The sequence below is a fragment of the Nyctereutes procyonoides genome, unplaced genomic scaffold, assembly GCF_905146905.1.
Source record: "Nyctereutes procyonoides isolate TBG_1078 unplaced genomic scaffold, NYPRO_anot_genome, whole genome shotgun sequence".
NCBI classification, from domain to species: Eukaryota; Metazoa; Chordata; class Mammalia; order Carnivora; family Canidae; genus Nyctereutes; species Nyctereutes procyonoides.
The window spans coordinates 34,229,391-34,248,778 of NW_026575132.1; the positions used below are offsets into that span (position 1 = coordinate 34,229,391).

Here is a 19,388-nt window from a genome sequence, read left to right on the forward strand (position 1 = left end):
GCTCTTGGAACTGACCCCTGAGACCAATCTGGGATCCAGTTGAGGAAAACATAGCCAGCCTAAGTATAGCCCCAGCCCTGGGTACAGGTTTCCGAGAGGCTCTAGATTTCTGCCATGAAAGTGTCTTACACCCCTATGCACACTCCCATGGTGTTCCAGAATCCAGAGATGGTAGTCCAGAGAGTTGTGCCTTTGCCCCTGGCCAGATTTACCATGTTGGTCAAGGCCTTCCACCATTCTGAGCTTTGGGTTTCTTGTCTTCAAAGCTGAGATATTAGGGCTTATTTTATGAGTTCTGTCTTTGGGAGAACAAAATGTAACAAATTCAGAGAAAGTAAGCTGAAGTCCTATCTTCCTGAGGGCCTTCTCTGAGCCAAGCAGTTGCAAACTTAATAAATCCCAACACCAACCTTGAGAGTTAGTATACCTATTCCACAGATGACAGCAACTAGCTCTGAGGATTTGTCTTTTTCCCAGAGCCTCCTAGTGCCCAGGGTAGGATACCTACTTTTGAATCCTAATGTGAGGTGTCAAAAGTAGGAGAGTAGAGGTATGTAGGTAGGGTACAGCACAGACAGTCATCCCTGGTATCCTTCTCAGCAGAGAGTCTGCTTCTTTCTCTCCCTCTGCCCTGTTTGTGCTCTCTCTGTCTGTCTCTCTCTCTCCCTAATAAATAAATAAATTCTATTTTAAAAAATTAAATTATATTAAATATTTTTAAAAATGAGATCAATCCTGAGTAATATATGAAATGTCTGCTTTAATGTGATAGTTATACTTTTTTTTATTATTTTTAAAAACAAATATATAAATCTGTATGTTTTAGAAACAATGCTTTCAGAATACCACCTAAAGTCATCCTGTGGGTTACAAGCTGGATAACAATGATTTGGTGCAAACCTTTAACCTTTACTAAGGTCCTTCCCTGAAAGGCCATCGAATTGTGAGGGAACGAACAACTGAGGCCGAGGGGCAGGGGGCCACAGGCAGGCACCTCAACTGGGCACTTGAGGTCTAGAACTCATAAAGCGAAATCAATTCTTGGAGATGCACCTCCACAGCCAGACCCCTGCCTGCCTCTTACCTTAAACTCCACATGACTGTGGTGTTTCTGAAGAGCAGTGACTCTGCATGATAAGCCAGGAGACACATGGAAGATCTCACACAGAGGGGCACCTTGCTTTGGGTGTTGACGAGGAACTGAGTTTCCCAGCACAGAAAGAAAGGTGGAGCCTTGTCAGTAGAGGTAGTGGCAAAAGCAGAGGACAGGGGAGAAAGGGTGGTGAGGTCTGTTGTCCTGAATTTGGAAGGCCCCCCCATGGCTGAACACAAGAGCTCAGGATAAAAGGCACAGTCTAGTCTAACAGCCTCTGGCCCCTAGAGAGTTGGTCAGAACAGTTTTAAATTCAAATAGCTTGGGATCCCTGGGTGGCGCAGCGGTTTGGCGCCTGCCTTTGGCCCAGGGCGCGATCCTGGAGACCCGGGATCGAATCCCACATCGGGCTCCCGGTGCATGGAGCCTGCTTCTCCCTCTGCCTGTGTCTCTGCCTCTCTCTCTCTCTCTCTCTATCATAAATAAATAAAAAAAAATTAAAAAAAAATTAAAAAAAATTCAAATAGCTTGGGGAGCCTGGGTGGCTCACGGGTTAGTCTGCCTTTGGCTCAGGTCATGATCCTAGGGTCCTGGGATAGACTCCAGCATGGGGCTCTCCACAAGGAGCCTGCTTTTCCATCTGCCTATGTCTCTGCCTCTCTCTGCGTGTCTCTCATGAATAAATAAATAAAATCTTTAAAACAATAAAAAATATATTTTTAAAAAATTCAAATAGCTTGCCAACTGAAAACCTGTGGAGATTTTACCTAAAATGCAGATTGCTGGTATCCCTATTCAAAATCCTAATTCCCTCCCCTTCCGTCTTCTCCCTTTACCCATAGCACCTAAGAACCTTCTATAGATTGTGTTTAATTACTTATGTTTTGTGCCATATCCTCCTCTCCTCCCCCTAGATGTAAACTCTGGTACAGGAGGCTTGGGGTTTTCTTTTTCTTTTTCTTCCTTTACTAAAGTACTTCACTTAGCCAGTGTCTGTCACTTAGTGGGTGCTCAATAAGTATTTTAATAAATTAATAGAGGAATCAGGGGACTCCGATGTGTCCCATACTAATGTCTATCCTGGGGTGGCAGGATACAGCCAGGCAGGAGGCCTCGGTTCTCATTTGCCCCAGCCCACGCGGGCACCTCCAGGCACTCCCTGAGCTGCGTGAACAGAACCCGATTTGAGGCAAAGAAGCAGCAAGCAAGAGACTGGCATTTGCTTTAGCGGGATTTGCAGGCAGGTTCCTGCAAGAGTGTAGGTTCCAGGCTCCAAGTCATGCCAACTGCTTCTCGATTTCCCGCGGAGCACCGCGGCTTCCCTGGGCTGCGCACAGCCTGGGTGCACCCAGCCCCCGGGCGCGGCGGGAAAGCGGGGGAAGGACGCCCGGGGCGTGGGAGACTTGGCCAGCAGAGGGCGCGCGCGCTCAGTCGGCCCGCGCGTTCCCGGCGGCGGCGGGCTCCGGCCAGTCGCTAGTTTCGGGATCACGCCTCGCTCTGCTGAGAAGACGCGGGCTGAGCAGCGCCTGAGGACTGTCTCCCCCCCGCCCCCATGGCTACTCCGTTCAAGGAAGGGACCAAGCCCGTGCGTTTCCCGGCTCTACGCCCAGTGCCCAGAAGTCCGCCTGGCCCGGAGTGCACAGTGCATCTAATTGAGCGTGAAAGCAGTTTTGGAAAAAAGGCACGAAGGACACCCATCGTCGCGACCTGAGTCCCGGAGTTCCAGCAGCTTCCTGCTGACTGCCCCCTCCTGTGGGCCCTGACTGCAGCTGCTGAGCCCAGGCCCCGCGCCCCGCCCCCCTCCCCCCCATTCCCCCTGTGGCCGGGACTTCCCAGGTACAGGCCTGTCCCCACCGCGTGCTCCTTGGATGGGGCGGGGGATAGAATCTACTCCACTGTCCCGCTATGCCGTTAAGGGCAGGAGGAGGTGGCAAGGGAATCCTGTGGTCACCAGTGAGGTCCCCAAGCGTGCTCCTCCCGGGCCGCCTGCCTGCGTCCCTCTCTACTAGGCTGGGGCTGTCTCGGGGTGTCCAGGTTCAGGCACGTCCTGCCAAGAGTTCAGACTCGTTTCCTGCACCAGAAAGGCTGACGCTGGGGGTACTGTCCTGGGCTAAGACGGAGAGGGGACGGGGGGGGGGGTCTCTCAACAGTCTGGGTCGCACAGGGCATCCACTGGGAGAGGGAGCATATGCGGAAATTTAGACAATTATTGTAGCTTCCATTTATCGAGCACCGACCGACCCTGTGCCAGACCCAGTGGCGAGCACGTGGCGAAGGAGAGAGTCTCGACCATTCCCCCGGGTACTCCTCGGCGGGATGGCAGCTGCGGTCAGCCCATTTCCCAGGTGAGAGAGCCGAGGTACAGCGAGCCAAGTACATTCGCGTTTACTTAGGATTCGCGTTACGTTTACGGAGCAGCGGAGCGGACTGATCTTGCTTCCTCTGGCGGGCGCCGTGCTCCGTGCTGGCAGGGTCACAGCCGGGAAACTGAGGCTTGGCCACCGAGCGAAAGCGCTGGCTTGGGGCGGGAGTGCTTCTGCCAACGCTGGTCTCCCCTTGGGCAGAGCTTGCGGGGGAGCTCAGCACAGCGAGCCCGCGCCGGTGGGCACCCCCAGGCTCTAGACTCCCCGAACGGGGCGGGGCGCTCGTAGCTACCTCGGGCCTCGCCGGCGCACGTCGACTTGTCTCCTTATGGTCGCCCGTCATTCAGTCCCCGCCTCTGGGACTCCATCTCTCCACCTGCCAAGTGGGCACAAGGACCAGCCTTTGTCGCAGCCTCACTGCGCGTCGGGCGTCCTGGCTGCGGATGGAGCCTGACGGAGCGGGGCCCCGCGGGGCTGCGGAAGGTCAGAGGCCGGGGCGCCCCGCAGCCGGGGCACCCACGGGAGGAGCGGCCGGGTGGGGGGGGGGCGCGCCCCGGGCCCCAGCAGCCGGCGGGCTGCGCCTCCAGGCCCGCCCCTCGCCGCGCGCCCCGCCCCGCCCCGCCCCGCCCCGCCCCGCTCTCGCCTCTAAAGCGCCCGCCGCCCGCCGCCCGCCGCACTTTCACTCCCCGCCGCCGCGTCCGCTCCGCGCCCGGCCCAGCACGGCCCGTCCCGCCGCCGCCCGCCGCCCGCCGGTGCCATGAATGCCAAGGTCGCCGCCGCGCTGGTCCTCGTGCTGACTGCGCTGTGCCTCAGCCACGGTGAGTGCGCCGGCCCCCGCGCGGTCCCCAGCGAACCCAGTTCGCGCCGCTTAGCGCAGGGGAGGTCGAGGCAGCCCCCTTCGCGGGGCGCGCGCCCTCGGGTGTGGCGCTGAAGCCCGAAGCTCAGCGGCCAGCGCCGCGCCGAGGCCTCGCGCTCCGCAGCTCTCCGCAGCGGGGCTCGGTCCGGGACGGTGCGCGGCCGCCTGCTCGGGGTCGGGCGGGATCCCTGGCCGGGCGCGCGCCCGGGGCTCCGCGGGGCAGAGCGCAGTGGGGAGCCGCTGCTCCCGGGCCCGGCCGGGCCACCCCCCCGCTCCTCCCACCCCCCAGCCCGTGCGCTCCCGCGCGCGGCTCGGTTTCTCGAGGCCCCGCTGCGCCGGGGGCCGGAGCTGCGTGTGCGAGACGGCGCTTGGCGAACCTGCCTGCCTGGCGAACCTGCCTGCCTGGCGAACCTGCCTGGCGCCGCGACGCACGTCTGGTGGCGGTGCGGCCGGGAGCTGCTTCGCGGCGCCCCCCTAAGCGAGGCCGCCCCTACCTCGCACCCACCCCGGCGAGGCTTCGCGGGCGAGCGCAACAGTGCTGTCGGCTTTGCGCCCCCCGCCCGGCCGCGCTTCTGCACAGCTCCGCGGTCCGCCGCGCGCAGCAGACCCGGGCGTGCGTCCAGCCTGCTCCCCGGCCTCTTCCCGGGGTCATCGAAGAGAGGCCCAGGGGCCGCCGGGGTCGCTCCCGCCGGCTCCCCTGCCCCCCAGACACACCTGCAGGCGGGCGCCTTTGTCACCGGCCAAGCCTCAGCTCTTACCTCTGAAGGAGCGCTGCAGAGTTCAGTCGCCGAGGCCTTAGGCCACTGGGAAAGGTGGTGTCCTGTTTCACTGGGAGAGGGAGAGCCCTTTTTTTTTTTTTTTTCTTTTGGAGCTTAAGAGAAATCTCGCTGTCCTGTCACAGGACACCACTGCTGCAAACCAAAATAAACTGTTGACTTTAAATACATAAAACAAGCCATGTTAGTCAGGCCGCGCTGTCCTTTCTTAGCTGCAAAGTTGCCAACAAACCCTGCAAAGGGTTGAAGGACACTGGGAGTGCTCTTGGGGCAGCCACGGTCCATGCAGAGCCTGAGCCCCCACAGTGCTAGGCTGGGTTCCAGCTGCTGACCCTCTGCATCCTCACAGGCAGTGGACAGGGGGCCATTGTGGGTAAGGTGAACGTGCCTGTGTCCGGGTCAGGGAGCACTGCAGGGACTGCCAGGGGCTCACAGCTGGCTGCCTGGAGAGTTCTCTTTAAAAGTGTAGCAGGTTAATGGGTGCCAGGATGGCTGGGTTGGTTGAATGTCAGACTCTTGATCTCAGCTCAGGTCTTTATCTCCAGGTTGTGATTGTGAGTTGGGGGCAGGGGGTGTAGTAAGTTGCTGGGCAGAGGTGCAGAGGGACTGGATGGAAGGCAATTTAGATTCCACCACCTAGCCTAGAGGTATGCTAGGCCGAGTCTCCATACTGACCCCCTAGGTCCTGGGGGACACTCTGGTTTGAGCATTAACAACTGAGTGGTGGGAGTGGAGCTGTCATCCTGCACTTTGCTAGGGAAATGGTGCCGCTCCGGTTCCCTGGGGAGCTGCAGAAAGGAGGGGAATGCAGGGACCCACCCTGGTCCTTGAGCCCTAGGCATAGCTGACCTGGAAGGAGCACAGAGGGAGTGGGGGGTGGGGTCTCATTAACCGACTCATCCTGACCCTGAAAAGGGTTGGTTGCTTGCCTCTCTGAGTTGCTCTTTTGGTAGCCACATGGCCAGGACAGGGTCCTGGGCTCAAGGCTGGTCTGCGTCCCCTTGCATTCGTAGGCCGGAATATACTTCTTTGCCCTTCTTGAGCCTGGGTGCCCATACTGAGTTCCAAAGCTACACCTGGAGACCCCCCTTGGTCAGGGGCTGGTGCAGGCGCAGGCTTCTGTCCTTCCACTGGCTGACCTCAGACAAGCAGCTGGGCCCCTGTATGCCCTGGGTATTCAGGGGTGGTGAAATCCAGGCTGGGCTTTGTTCTGAGGCCTGGTTGGAGAGGCAGGCCAGGACTCCCTTTTCTGCATTAGAGTGGAAGGTTCTCTCAGAACTGCTCTTGAACAAAGGCAGGTTCATCAGGTCCCAAGCCCTGGTAAACATCTAGACCAACCAGGTGCCTTGCCTATACAGAGTCACATCCAAACCAGTTGGAAAAGTTAGTGATATTGACAAAATATTATAAATAATATAATATAATATAAATATATTATAAATAATATAAATAAAGCTGGAGGAGAGGACACCAGGTAGACATAGCACTGTATTCTCTAGGTAAGAGCCCTGGGTGCTCTGTCACTTTAAAAGAACCTGTGGAAATTCCCCCACTTGACAGTCAGGCAACTAACTGAGTCCTGGGAGCAGGAATAAGAATTGCCTTTGAAGGAAATGGATAATTCCCAAGGGGTGGGGTGGGGAAGAAGAGAAGAGAAAAAAAACCTGTATTTTGAGCTCAGAATCAGCTCTGATTTCTGGCCTGATCTCCACCAGTGGAGCCAGAACAGCTTCCCTGACAGAGGAGAACAGCCTCCCCAGCCGGCCAAAGCATTTCACACTGTGTTCCTTTCATGTGCTGCTGCACTGGGGTTGGGACCCTTTATGTCACCACCCAACAACCCCAGTTCTCCAGTCCCTGCTCAGCTCAGGAGGATCCAGGAGAATTCCAGGGAGACCAGAGGCAGGACACTCAGAGGGGAGGCTTTACCCAGACCCCCTCGCCCCCAGCCCTGGGGTCACTTTCCCAGGCGATCTGGTTACAGGGCAGTATGGGCAGTACAGTAGGAACCGCCGCAGCGGGGAACTGGGTGCCATTGCTGAAGGCCAGGCCCCAGCAGAGACTTTCTGGAGTCAGTTCAGGTATACAAGTGAAGGCTGCTGTAGCTGCTCTGCAGTATCCTGAGTGTGAGCACCCTGAAGCCAGGCTTTTCTCCTTACTGATTTTTAGGGAATCAAGTTTGATCCCAGGGGGCTGGGCAGCCTGCTTTTTCCCTGACTTGGTGGCTAAATAGGCTGGTCTTTACAGGCCCTGCCATCTCTCAACTCAATGCAGCCTGTAGAAAAATTAAGAAATCCCTCACTCACAAGGTTTCATGTAGCTTCCCTAGCTCTCTTGCCCCAAAGTGCAGGACTTCAGGACCAGCAGGAGGCTCTTGGGAGCTCTGTAAACAGGCAAACTTTTTTTTTAAGTCTCTGGACTAAATATTCTCAAATATAGATTTAATCCCTGATGAAAGGATCCACAAATTCAAATAATTTGGGGTATTAAGTAGGGCTTGGATAAAATCTGCAGAAAAGAAAAAAAAAAAAAAACACGAATATCCCAGCCCCCCAAGGCTTGCAATTCTAGACTTAAATGGTGAGTGGTGGTCCGCAGGAGCCCTTTGCTTATTTAAACTAATGAGTGTCAATTATGGCATTTTGCAAATTGGTGGATTGGCAAACAAGGAGGTAATATAACCCAGGAGGCTGCAGCGTCTCTGCACAATGAAAGCCACATTTGACCCCAGCCCTGATAATCTCCCTGCCTTCAGGGGAGTGCTGCGGAGAATGTGGGCCCTTGCCCTGTCCTCTGGGGACTCCCAGGTAGGAAACCTGCCAATGGGATTCTTTTGTGGTTGCCCGGGTTTAAGGTGAGTGTGAGGAGAAGGTGGGGAGGGCAGCACTCCCAAGGGAACTGTGGTAGCTCCTGGGACCAGAGAGAGCCTGGAGGCTCCTGCTTCCCCCTCCTCCTTCCCTGAGTGAGGAGAGCTTTCTTCGTTGGCTCTGGAGGAGTTTATTTTGCAGAGAGTAACTGGGAACCCCAGTACCTTGGACTGAAACACTTCTGTCCTGGAATTAATACATGTTATCCTAAGACACCTGAGCAGGGGCTGCTTGACCCATACACACACGTATCCCCAGGGTTTGGCAGGATCATAACAAACTGCACTGCTGTCACTACCTCTTCTAGGCAAACCAGTCAGCCTGAGCTACAGATGTCCCTGCCGATTCTTCGAGAGCCACATTGCCAGAGCCAATGTCAAGCATCTCAAAATCCTCAACACTCCGAACTGTGCCCTTCAGATCGTGTAAGTCTGAACATCATCCTCCAGGAGGGTTGCATCCCGTGGGTGTAGTAGCACCTAACTCAAAACTTGTAAAAGCTGGAGAACCCACACATGCAGAGCAGCTAGCCTGGAACTTGGCAAAATTAGCGGCATCTCTGATTACCAGGAGGCCTTTGAGGATTCCACCAGGCAGGAGTTTCAGTAGCCAAGCTTACCCTTGGCACCCTGCTGTGGTCCTCCTGGTTCTTGCCTCTTTTTTTTTTTTTCCAAATTTCCTCCTTTAGCACAGGAGACGGCAGTACAGTGGGATGCCTCCAGACCAGAGAAACCAGGAGTTTCTTTTGCTGAAATCCAGTAAATAAGCCGCCCTCTGCTAGTCACAGTGGTCTGTCCTGCCAGTTTCTAGGCTTTGGTGTTCTAAATTCATCCTTTATCACGTAGCAAAATCTCACAAGACCCCAATTCAGTTTAATTTGTCTTCAACCTTTGGTCAAAACTCAAAATTTTCAGCTCATTTAACTGTTTTCTCAAACACAACACACGTTTTTTCTGATATTGATGGGAACTGCTGATATTTGATGTCACTCATATGGGAAACGAGACACACAAGAATTACACCTATATAACACATAAAAACCTCTCTCTGGGGTTGTCGGAGGCTGGGCGAGGTTCAGGAAGAGACCTTCATGTGGCTGTTCATTGCTTGGCCCTCGTGTGCTAGAGTGCACCCCTGCTCACACACAGTGAGTGTGCTCAAGTGTCCAGATGCAGGGGTGCAGAGTCTCTGGTCTCTTGTGAGGGAGCTCACCTCCTGTAAAGTCCCAGTGCTGAGAATGGGGTGGAGACCCAGAAGTTGAAATGAAAGCCGCCCCCTCCCGAAGCCTTTGCCACCTAATACCAATGGTTTTTAAGTTTGATTTTGTCTTTTTTTTTGGCTAGCCTTTGCTGCCTTGAATGTGTTTGTCATTTACAGTATGTTTTAGGCCACTAGAAGGTGAATGTGTTTTCACTGGCTTTGCTTACAATAAACTGCTCTCTCCTTTGAGAGGTATTATATCAAATACTGAATTTAGTTCCATAGACCTGCTTTGCAGTTCACATTGCACTAGTCCACTTGCTAGGAATGCCCCCTGAAGTTCAAGAAACCAGATAGAATGTGGGGGTGTGGGCAGACGCAGAACCGATAAGCAGTGACAGCCAGATTGAAACCCATTGCTCTGAACCACACTCTTCCTCTGCACCTGTCAGTCATTTACCAGGGAGGCTGCATGATGCCCCTGGGTGTCCCCGGGCCACAATGCTGGCCTTCATTGTCCTTACAGACCTGTGAATGGCTGGGCAGGCTGCTGCTTGAGGTCTTTATGGAGAGGGGCCCAGAGAGAGAAGTCTGGTCTGCCCCCAGGAGTTGTTGGGTGGGGTAGTGTGAGTGTAGCGGAGAAGTGAGAGGAAGGTGCCAAATGAATTTTTAAGAAACAAATGCAACTGTGGAGCATTCAGTGAACTTGTAAAATCTCTCTGAGAACCATTCTCTGGCAAATTACCTACACCAGCCCTCTCTCCACCTGCACTGTCTCTCCCTCACTGCCCTGTCACCCCCCCACTGCACTATCCCTCCCGCACTGACCCATTACCTCTGTTCCCCAGACTGTTGTAATACCTCTTTACAGATCGCCTATTATAGGTTTACTCTTCATTCTCTCTCCCTTGTATTTCAAGATGATTCATCCAAAGAACAAATCTGCCTTTGTCACTCTCCAGCATAAATCCCCATAATCTTGCAGGTGAAGTCCCTCAATCCAGCTCCTACATCTGGCCACCTGCTCCTTGGGCATCCCGTCTTCCTCCACCTCCTTGGTGCTGTTACCCTTCTAATGCCTTTGCTCTTGCATTTCCCTCCCCCTCTATCTCACTCACCCCACTCCTTTGCACCCTTCAGAAGCCAACTCAGAGGTTCTGTGTGGTGCATGCACTCTCCCTGGGCTCCCCCTGCAAAAACACCTTTCCCCTTCCTATATCTGTATAGTGGGACTTGCCCACTGCTAGGGATTTGTCTCCCCAGCTCGCCCCCAAGTTCCTCCTAAACCCCAGCCTGCCAAGCTAGGCACTTGGTGTGGGAGAGGGTCCTGACATGAGTGTGAGATGAGCCAGTGCCCAGATCATGCCCCTGCCTCCTGCCATTCGGCTGCACACCCATAGCCTCTTCTGTTTTGGCAGGGCAAGACTGAAGAACAACAGCAGACAGGTGTGCATTGACCCGAAATTGAAGTGGATCCAGGAATACCTGGAGAAAGCTCTAAACAAGTAAGCACAACAGCCGAAAAAGACTTTCCGCTAGATCCACTTGAGGAAAGCTAACAGCGTATGGCAGATATGGCAGATGGAAAGCGAGGTGCTGGGGAGGTGGGCCTGGATGGGGAGGGCCAGGTACACCTGGGGGGGGTAGCACGCTGACCTGGGATCTCAGCCTTGAGGTTTGCCCAGAATATAGACACCTGCATTTATAGTGTCTGGTACGATCCTGCAGCTTATATTCACCAGTGCCCCAGACCCTTGCACATTGGCTGTTTTAGAACTGGGGTTTTTCTAAGAAATTACATTGTCCCAACAGCATTACCCACTGTCTGCTCTCTCCTGATCATCACAATCCCCATCATTCCCATTATCTTTTTTAAAATCTGTGATTACTTCAAGATCTGTATTTGGTTTGTTTTGGAGCTTTTCTTCCTTGCTCCCGGGGTATCTGGGCACAGTCAGGTGATGGCCAAACATGGAGCTCAGAAAAGTGTCCTTCCTCCAGACTCACAGGCTTGGAGGAAGGCCATGGACAGCTTCTGTGGGGGGTGTCCCTCCTAAAATGACAACCCCAGTGACTCAGATACTGGCCAGCGTTAGGCAGCGGCCACCGCCTCCACCTCCTCTTTCCAGCTGGGTGATTGGTTCTGTAGGCTCCATGTACTACTGTCACTAGGGACTGTGCTCAGAGATCCTTTGCCGGCCATTCCCAGGCCTCTCCCTGCCTCCAATAGCATGCTTTCATCGTGCTTCTGCTTCTCATTTCTGTACATGCTCAGTGGGGAGGAGGGTGATTGCTGGGGCTCTGCCCTGTAGCCTCCTCCTCCCTTTGCCCTCCCCTCCTGTTCAGGCCCTCTGTGAGAATCTTCTCTGGCCTCCTCCAGAATGGGGCTGGCCCTGTCCTGGAGGGTGGGAGATCATGTCTCCACCTTCTGTCGAAAGGCTGGTCTTCGCAGAATCAAATGAAATTTTCAATCTGAGAACTTGTTTGGAGCAATTTGGTTTCTGTGATTGCCTCTGAGGCTTATATAGGCCACAGAGGCTCTACAAACTCTGAGGTCTCTGAAATCAGAAATGAAAAAAAATAAATGAATAAATGAGCATCTTGCCACTAACCCTTCCTCCTGAAACCACAGCAGGGTTTCAGGTTCCAATCAGAAACATTGGCAAGGTGACATTGCCATGCATAAATGTGATCCACAGATGGGCCTGGTGGTATTTGTAACTTTTTGCAAGGCATTTTTTTATATATTTTTTGTGCACATTTTTTTATGTTTCTTTAGAAAAAAAATGTATTTCAGAATATATTTATAGTCGAACAATTCATATATTTGAAGTGGAGCCATATGAATGTCAGTAGGTTACATTTCTCTATTATCTTGAACTACTGGCAATTTGTAGAGAAATATATATGATCTATAAATGTGATTACAGCTTTTTAATGTTAGCCACAGTGTATTTTTTCACTTGTACTAAAATTGTATCAAATGTGACATTATATGCACTAGCAATAAAATGCTAATTGTTTCATGGTATCAAGCTCCTACTGTATGTGGGAATTTATTTACCTGTAGAAAAATTCATCAGCTATTAGACATGGGGCTCAGATACATTTGTGGAGTCGATGAAGGTAATGTGGCCTGCAGGTCAGGTGCCTTAGAACCCTCCTGCTGACTTCACATGTGAGCATGGACCTTGATCAGGAGCCGAATAGAGCTGCCACTCAAGTTTTTATGCCTTTTTTTTTTTTAAACTCAATGGAAACAGCAGTGCTAGTTTTCTGAAGAATAATATTTGACTCACTAATTCCTCTTCCTCTTCCTCCTCTTCCTTGGTTCTCCTAACATCCCCATGTAATCTCCAGAGACTCAACTCTCATAATATCCAGCTTTTACATTTTCCCCATGTAAAAATCCCATAATTCCAGGCCATGGTTAATAGCAAGCTTTCATGGGAACAGGTGGCCTTACCCCATAAATCATTAAATACCATTCAGCTTGAATCATTAAAATGTGACAGTCATGAGCCAGTTGCTGTAATCAAATTCTGCTAACCAGCTCTCTCCCCTGCTCTCCAGAACAATCCCAGTCATTCCCAAGGGTTGTCCCCCGGCATCCAGAAAGGAGAAGGTGGGATGAGGCCTGCTGCCTTTCTCCTCTCCTTGGATGGCCGCCTGAATCTTGAGTCTTTAATCTCCAGAGCACGATTTGATTTGAAATGCAGGTATTTTTTTTTTAGCTAAAGCAGAGTTCAGCTCCGCACTGAGAAGGAAGGAAGCCAGAGGAGATGGGATTGAGGTGAGTTAGAAGGCCAAGTCCAGCCTGGTCCTGGGTGTGCCTTCACACCCTTTCAGATGTGAATGCCGTTCCCGGGCCAGGTTGGCAAAGTGGCCGCAGCTATAACCAGTTCACAGATATTCTGGAAGGCCAGCTAACATTTTTCTTTGAATTGGGGAAAATGTTGGATCTATTTTAATGAAGTACTGATGGACAGTGCTTTCCCCAGGGGCCTCCAGGACTAAGACTGAAGACAGGGTTAAACCGATAGCCAGTCCAGCATTCAATATTGTACAGACTGAAACAGACCCCTGTTTATTTCAACATCATTAATGGTTCTACTAATTTTATCTAAGGGGGCGCAGAGAAGAAAAAATGGGGAAAAAAGAAAAGATAGGAAAAAAGAAGCGACAGAAGAAAAGAAAGGCTGCTCAGAGAAGGAAAAACTAGTTATCTGCCGCTTCGAGATGGACCGCAGTGCCCGCTGCTCTTGTATCTCCCGGCGCTTTGTAAATTTGCTCTAAGCCTCCTCCCCAGCAGACCCCCTGCCTTCTGCGCAGGGGCTCAGACCTCCGAGGAGGAGCAGCGCTCCTGTGGCCACACGGGCTCCTGTCTTTATGTGCATTTTAAGGCCCTTCCTGGTCTGCTAAGTTATGAAGAAAGTAGGTGTGCAGAGACTGGGGTGCAGTCTGGGACAAGGAGACTATGCTCAGGACTCTAGTGTGGCCTGGGGTCGCCAGCACTGCCCCAGGCTGCCGAGCTCCCTGCTGCCCTCCACTCCCTCTCCCAGAGGGCCTGGGACGCTCCAGAGCTCTCACAGCTCCACACACTCAGTCTGCCTTCCTGCTGAGGCCAGGGCCGGCTGTCCGGCCTGCACCGCGCCACTGCTAGCCCGTGGCGGGAGCCTAGGCCCAAAAGGCCTGTGCCTCCTGCCCTTCCCCTGACCACTGCCAGTGCCACACATCACCACCTCTGTGGGGCAGAGCTGGCGATGGACGGGCCTTTTGCAGGTGATACCTGACTCTTCTTTCCCAAGTGCCTGCTGCCTGGCTCTTCACCCGCCACGCATGTGGGGCAGGACCTCTCCATACCGCCTCCCTAGGCCTGGGACTGGGCCAGCAGCTTTACCCCTGAGCAAGGGTGGTGTCTGCACACCGAGTGGGGAAAGGGGCAGGGTGTGCTCCACATTCCCGGGAAGCAGCTGTGGAAAATACTTCTCAGGGAGCCTGTTGGCCAGGCAATTCACTTTATAGATTCTTGAAACGGGTCCCTGACATGGAAGAACTGTGTGAAGGGCCCGTCCCCACCCCTCTGCTGGGAGAGGCTCTGTGACCCTGTGCGATTAGGTCCTGGGACTCAGCTGTGTCAGTCCTCTCTCATGAGCAATGTCTGCTTAAAGTGAACATGGTGTTCTAGAAAGGCCTAGAACTTTCCTCATACCCTCTACAGATTTAGGTCTAAGATTTCTTGCCAAGTCTCTCTAATTTGGACCAGAAGGAGAGGGATCACGTAGGAGAGCAAGGCCCTGATTTCAGTAGTACTTTGAGAAAAGATACCTTGACTCCGGACTGTTCTCCCCATCCTCCCATCTCTCATAAACATTCACCCTGCACCCCAAGCCCCTGGTCATAATTCAGTATGTGGATCCAGAAAGATGAAGTGGTTGGAGGACAGAACAGATGGAATCAGAAGAAAATCCAAGGTCCCTGCTGCTGGTCAGCCTCACCTGGAACACTGTGTTCCCTCATGCTTTCAAGCCCTCCCCTGTGATAGCAGCACAGACCCCTGTGGCCATTGCATTTCTCCGTTAGAGAAGTGTCCTGCTAGGGCGCTACGGCCAAAGACCTTTCATTCCCCCTTGCCGTCCCTTTTATCTGGCTGACCCTCAGCCTGCACCCCTCTTGCTGGCACCCTCCCTACCCCGGAGGTCACTAGCATGTTTGCGGGTCTGCCCAGGGCTGCAGTCTTCCTTGGAAGCCAGCAGCAGTCCTGGACTGGGAACCGTGGCGGGTTGGTCCCCCTTTTACAAAGGTACCCAGGAACTGGTCAGAGCTGTACCCCCATGCTCTCCATCCTTCATACAGCAGGATCGTGCATCTCTGCACCTAGAGAGTGGTGGCAGTCCATCCTGGACACCGTGGAGGGCTACTTGCCATCTAGCAATGGTGGGTCAAGCTCTTGCTGCCCTGAGGTGACAAACTGCTGTCTGTGGGGCTCAGGGAGACAGTGCTCCCACTCCTGCTGGGGGAGTGGGGCTGCAGGGATTCAGACAGTTGGCCCCACCTTCAGAAAAGCAAACCAGCTGCAGTCCTGTCCTTCTATGACTCGACTGGCCACAGGCCCTCACTGTGTCTGATAAGCCAGCGTGGTGCCAACCTCCCTGAAGACAGGGTGGCCGTGGAAGAGAGAAGAGCCGGACTCCATTGTGGTGGTTGAAACTAGGCCGTGCGCAGTTCCGGCACTGACCAGGGCCACCCCTGCCATGCTGGCCAAGAGATCCTGGGGCCAGTCGGGGGTAGATGGAGGTGGCTGGTGAGGCCAAGGCCTCGGATGAATGAGCCACACTCAGGCGGGGGGCCACCAGCCCTCCGTCTGTGCTGGGCTGAGACAGTGTGACCCGCCTGCCATGTCATGTGACTGCTGTCCCATGCTGTCCGTCAGTGTGCCCTTGTTTGTCTGCTGTGCCCCCTGCTGGCTGTGCCCATCCATCTTCTCCACTTCCCACCCTCCATCCCTCCACTCAGCCCTGGCTGCCTCTCTTGCCATCCTCCCCCTTCCCAGGGCCTCGGAAGGGAGGTGCACGGTGGCGGCAATTTGGAATTCAGGAGTGGGGGGCCCTGCTGCAGCAGGGCTTGGTGTCTCAGGTGAGCGGCCTGGCCGCTGTGGGAACCCGCCTTAATGGTGTCTCCCTCTGTTCTTGTTAACAGGAGGTTCAAGATGTGAGAGGCGCAGGTGGGGTCAGACGCCTGAGGAAACCTTACAGTAGGAGCCCGGGTCTGAAAGCAGTGTTAGAAAGAGCCCAAGGCAGCTCCCCTGCACCCAGGCAGGGCCCAGTGCATTTCCAAGGGCTTCGTTTTGCACAGTTTGCCTTACTTTCACCATTTGATTATGTAGCAAAATATATGGTGTTTATTCTTCATTTAGTTTGATTATCCTGTGTCACTGCTGACAGATAGGAATTTAGACTAAGGCCGTTATTTTACTTGCTTTCTTATCAAATCTTTCCCATCGAGCCCCTCGCCTGGCCAGAGGTTCCTGAGCATCATATCTCCCTGAGCTATGTGCAGGCTGGGACCCCAGATCATCCTGTCCTAGGATGAAGAGCCACCAGGAGGCATTAGAGCCAGGGGGCAGGGGCAAACCCTAGTGAAGACTGCCCTGGGCAAGGGGCGGAGGAGGGTTAGGTTTAGAGGGCCAGGCAGGAGCCTTGCCCTTCCCCAGAGTGCCAGCTGGGGTCTTTCCCTTCAGTGAGCATCACAGAGCCCCCCAAGTTGAGGCAGGCAGGAGTATGAGGCCAGGGGTGAGGGAGATGCATCCCTCATCCTGAGCTCTTCTCTACATCCCATCACGTTCTTGTCATCATTCTCTCTCTCATCCATCATCATGCATATCCACGACTGTCTCCATCACCCTGGAAAAAAGAGTCTCTCAAGACCAAAGCTTTAATTTTAACTGGGCAGCCAGAAGCCAATCAAAATGTCTTGTGTGAGTTCAGAAAACACTGTGTACATCTGTGTCTTGTTCAGAATATGGTCTGTTGTCCAATCCTGTGTTCTTGTTCAAAGCCAGTGTCCTCGGTGCGTGCGCTGTCAGCTTCTCGTATGCAAAGGCTCAGAGTCAGGAGATGTCTTTTGACCAGGTTTCTGATCAGGCCTATAGTCCTCTCGTGGGGGACAAGCTAGGTTTCTCCACTGATCACAAACCCAAGATGGATCCACAGAGCCCAAGGGAATTCGGTTTGCAGCAATGTTGACCTGTGAGGACACCAGCCCTTCATGCTTCCACAGGTGTCCATATCAAAACTATGGAGAGTTTTGTCTCCGTTGCACCGAGTATGTGATTGTTTTGGGAATCACAGGAAAAGAATCCTCAATGCTTTTTTGGTTTTTGAAAACCCGATCCACAAAATGATGAGTTCTGGATGTGAAGATTCCTTCTCAATTAAAATCTAACTTCATTTTTTTGGCCTACTTGACGATCCCATCACCTGCTACCTTCTATTCTATGGCCTCCAGACTTGGCCACTGTTGTTATCTTATGCTTCCAGAATGTCCAGCAGGGCATTCCTCTTAAAAAAGGGGGATATTTGGAAAGGTAGATGAATACCCCACATGTAGAGTGTTTTCCTTTACTGAGTGTTTTCCTTTACTGAGACCAGTTTGTAGAGTTGCATTAAACAGTTTAAAAATATCTCTTTTTGAACAGGTAGGCACTTAAGGGGTTTTTTGCTTATTGTGCTTTGTTTTACATTTTATCCCTTTATACTTTGTCCCTTTGGTTAAATATCCCAGGAAGAAATTTTAAATTACAAAAGTGGAAAAAGGGGGCATAAATAGGAAATGTATTAATTAACAGGACACTGTAAATAACATGCAGAAAGTATATTATGGTAAAATAATGGTGAATTGTAGGTGTTCTTAGATGTAATAATCTTTGGGTTATCAGTAACATGCTTAAAGCATTCTTAAATATTCCTTTATAGGATCTTCATGGTAGAAAGCCAATCTGTCAGGCAAACAAAAATTTTTATCTTCAAATCAGCTATATTGAATAAAATAGAATACAGAAATCCTCGTTAGTTTTTAAAGGATACTGAACTGGTTTCAGACCCTCTTTTGAAATTAACCTGTCACTACAGGTCTCCTGAATTATATGTGAAAGGATAGAATTTTCTGTGGCATGGGCATTTCCTGAGCAATCCAAGATATTAAAAACTCTCATGGAAAATGTGGCACCATATTCCCCTGGAACCCATGAACCAGAACCATTAAATCTGTTACTCCAAGAAAATAAACGTGGCCCAAAATCTTGGTCACAGTTAAATAAAGAAGCCTTTGCTTCTCTGCAATAGGGGAAAAAGAGATTAAGAGTAGAAACTGCTGGGAAAGTTATCTGCGTAACAATTGCTCTCCTTGCAATCTGCTCTGAAATAGAGACTGCCCAGCTAAAGCAAATGTGCATTTAAATAGTCTATTTGCAAAGGAAAAGGCTCTCCGTATCCGCTTTTGCTTTAAAAATACAAATCAAGTGCATCCCAGATTAGGGGTCATCCAGCTGTTCCTAGCTGTTCAGTGCTGCTCCACCTGACCTTCCCTTGGGCTCCATGTCACCCCCAGGGCAGTCCTTCTCTGCCAGCCTTTGCATCAGGACCCAGGCAGCTGCGGGCTGGGGTGGGGACCTGGACCCACCAAAGTGCTATGTGTTTATATCCCAATCTGTACCATGTGGTGTTTGTACTGGTCTCTGTCAAGCCCCAGCCAGGTGCTGAGACCCCAGCGAGGAGGCTCAGGAAGGGGACCCTCTGCATGTGGGCCTGTCCTCCAGAGAGAGGAGGTTCAGCTTTGAGCAGAGGACCCGAATAGCCAAAGGTTGCAGTCTCCCCCACCCCTGTGAAGTCCAGAGAACTTCTCAGCTTTTTCATTGGATCCGATTTGACCTTCCTTTTTCTGACTGCGGCCTGCTGTTATGGCCATAGGCTGCTCATCACCTCCCTGTAGGCAGTGCACCCTTCTGCAGCTGGGTGAGAATTGTGGGGGTCCCTGTACACATCCTCCCTGACCCATTCCAAGGGAGCCCCATCCCTAGGAAATGCTTCCATAAAATTTCAAGTCCCTTAAGCAGACCCCTGACATTGCCAAGTTGAAAAAAATCCTCCCAGGCAACTTTGTGAGTCAGTAACCTCGCTGGCTTCTCGGTCTCCGGGCAGTGATGGGTTCAGTGTTAAATGTGATGAATACTGTATTTTGTGTTGTTTAAATACATCTCCCAGATAATGTGAAAAGGGTCCAGGAGAAGGCAGCTTCCTGTACGCAGTGTGCTTTTTTTTTTTTTTTTTTTTTTAACAAGTAACAAGTCCTTTTGAGAAACCACCATTTCTACTCTGAAGTCATATCAATGAAAAGATGTATATGCACTTACAATTTTCCTAATAAAGACATGTATTCAAATGTAGCAGCCAACAGTTTGAAATTAATGTTGCCATTCAGAATATTCCAGACTTGCTTTTTCTTCCTCCAACCCAACACGGAGGGATCAAGTAATCCCAGCGGCCACACTGGTTGGTGGAAAACAGGCCCTTGCAATCATGCTAATCATAAGGAAGAACTCTGGGGGCATGTCTCCTAGTCACCTGATTCCTAGCACGGGGAAAGCTCTCTCTTTTCTCCAAAAGTTGGTTTTGCTGGAATCCTTTCCTAAGGCAAGCCAGTCCTCTGCTCCAGAAGGGATTGGTTTGTGCAAGG

At 52.1% G+C, this 19,388-nt stretch overlaps 1 protein-coding gene across 2 annotated transcripts; it reads left to right on the forward strand.

Moving 5' to 3' along the window:
• The first annotated feature begins 4,125 nt into the window (after positions 1-4,125).
• CXCL12 (C-X-C motif chemokine ligand 12) lies at positions 4,126-19,098 on the forward strand. 2 transcript variants are annotated; one of them, XM_055345405.1, is made up of 4 exons: positions 4,126-4,274; positions 8,263-8,380; positions 10,574-10,660; positions 15,855-19,098. In XM_055345405.1, the coding sequence occupies exons 1-4, from the start codon at positions 4,214-4,216 to the stop codon at positions 15,868-15,870; spliced, it is 282 nt and encodes a 93-aa protein (XP_055201380.1). In that variant the 5' UTR covers positions 4,126-4,213; the 3' UTR covers positions 15,871-19,098. The 2 variants fall into 2 exon arrangements, with proteins under 2 accessions (XP_055201380.1, XP_055201379.1); XM_055345404.1 differs by lacking the exon at positions 15,855-19,098 and adding an exon at positions 13,284-15,847.
• The last annotated feature ends 290 nt before the right edge of the window (positions 19,099-19,388 follow it).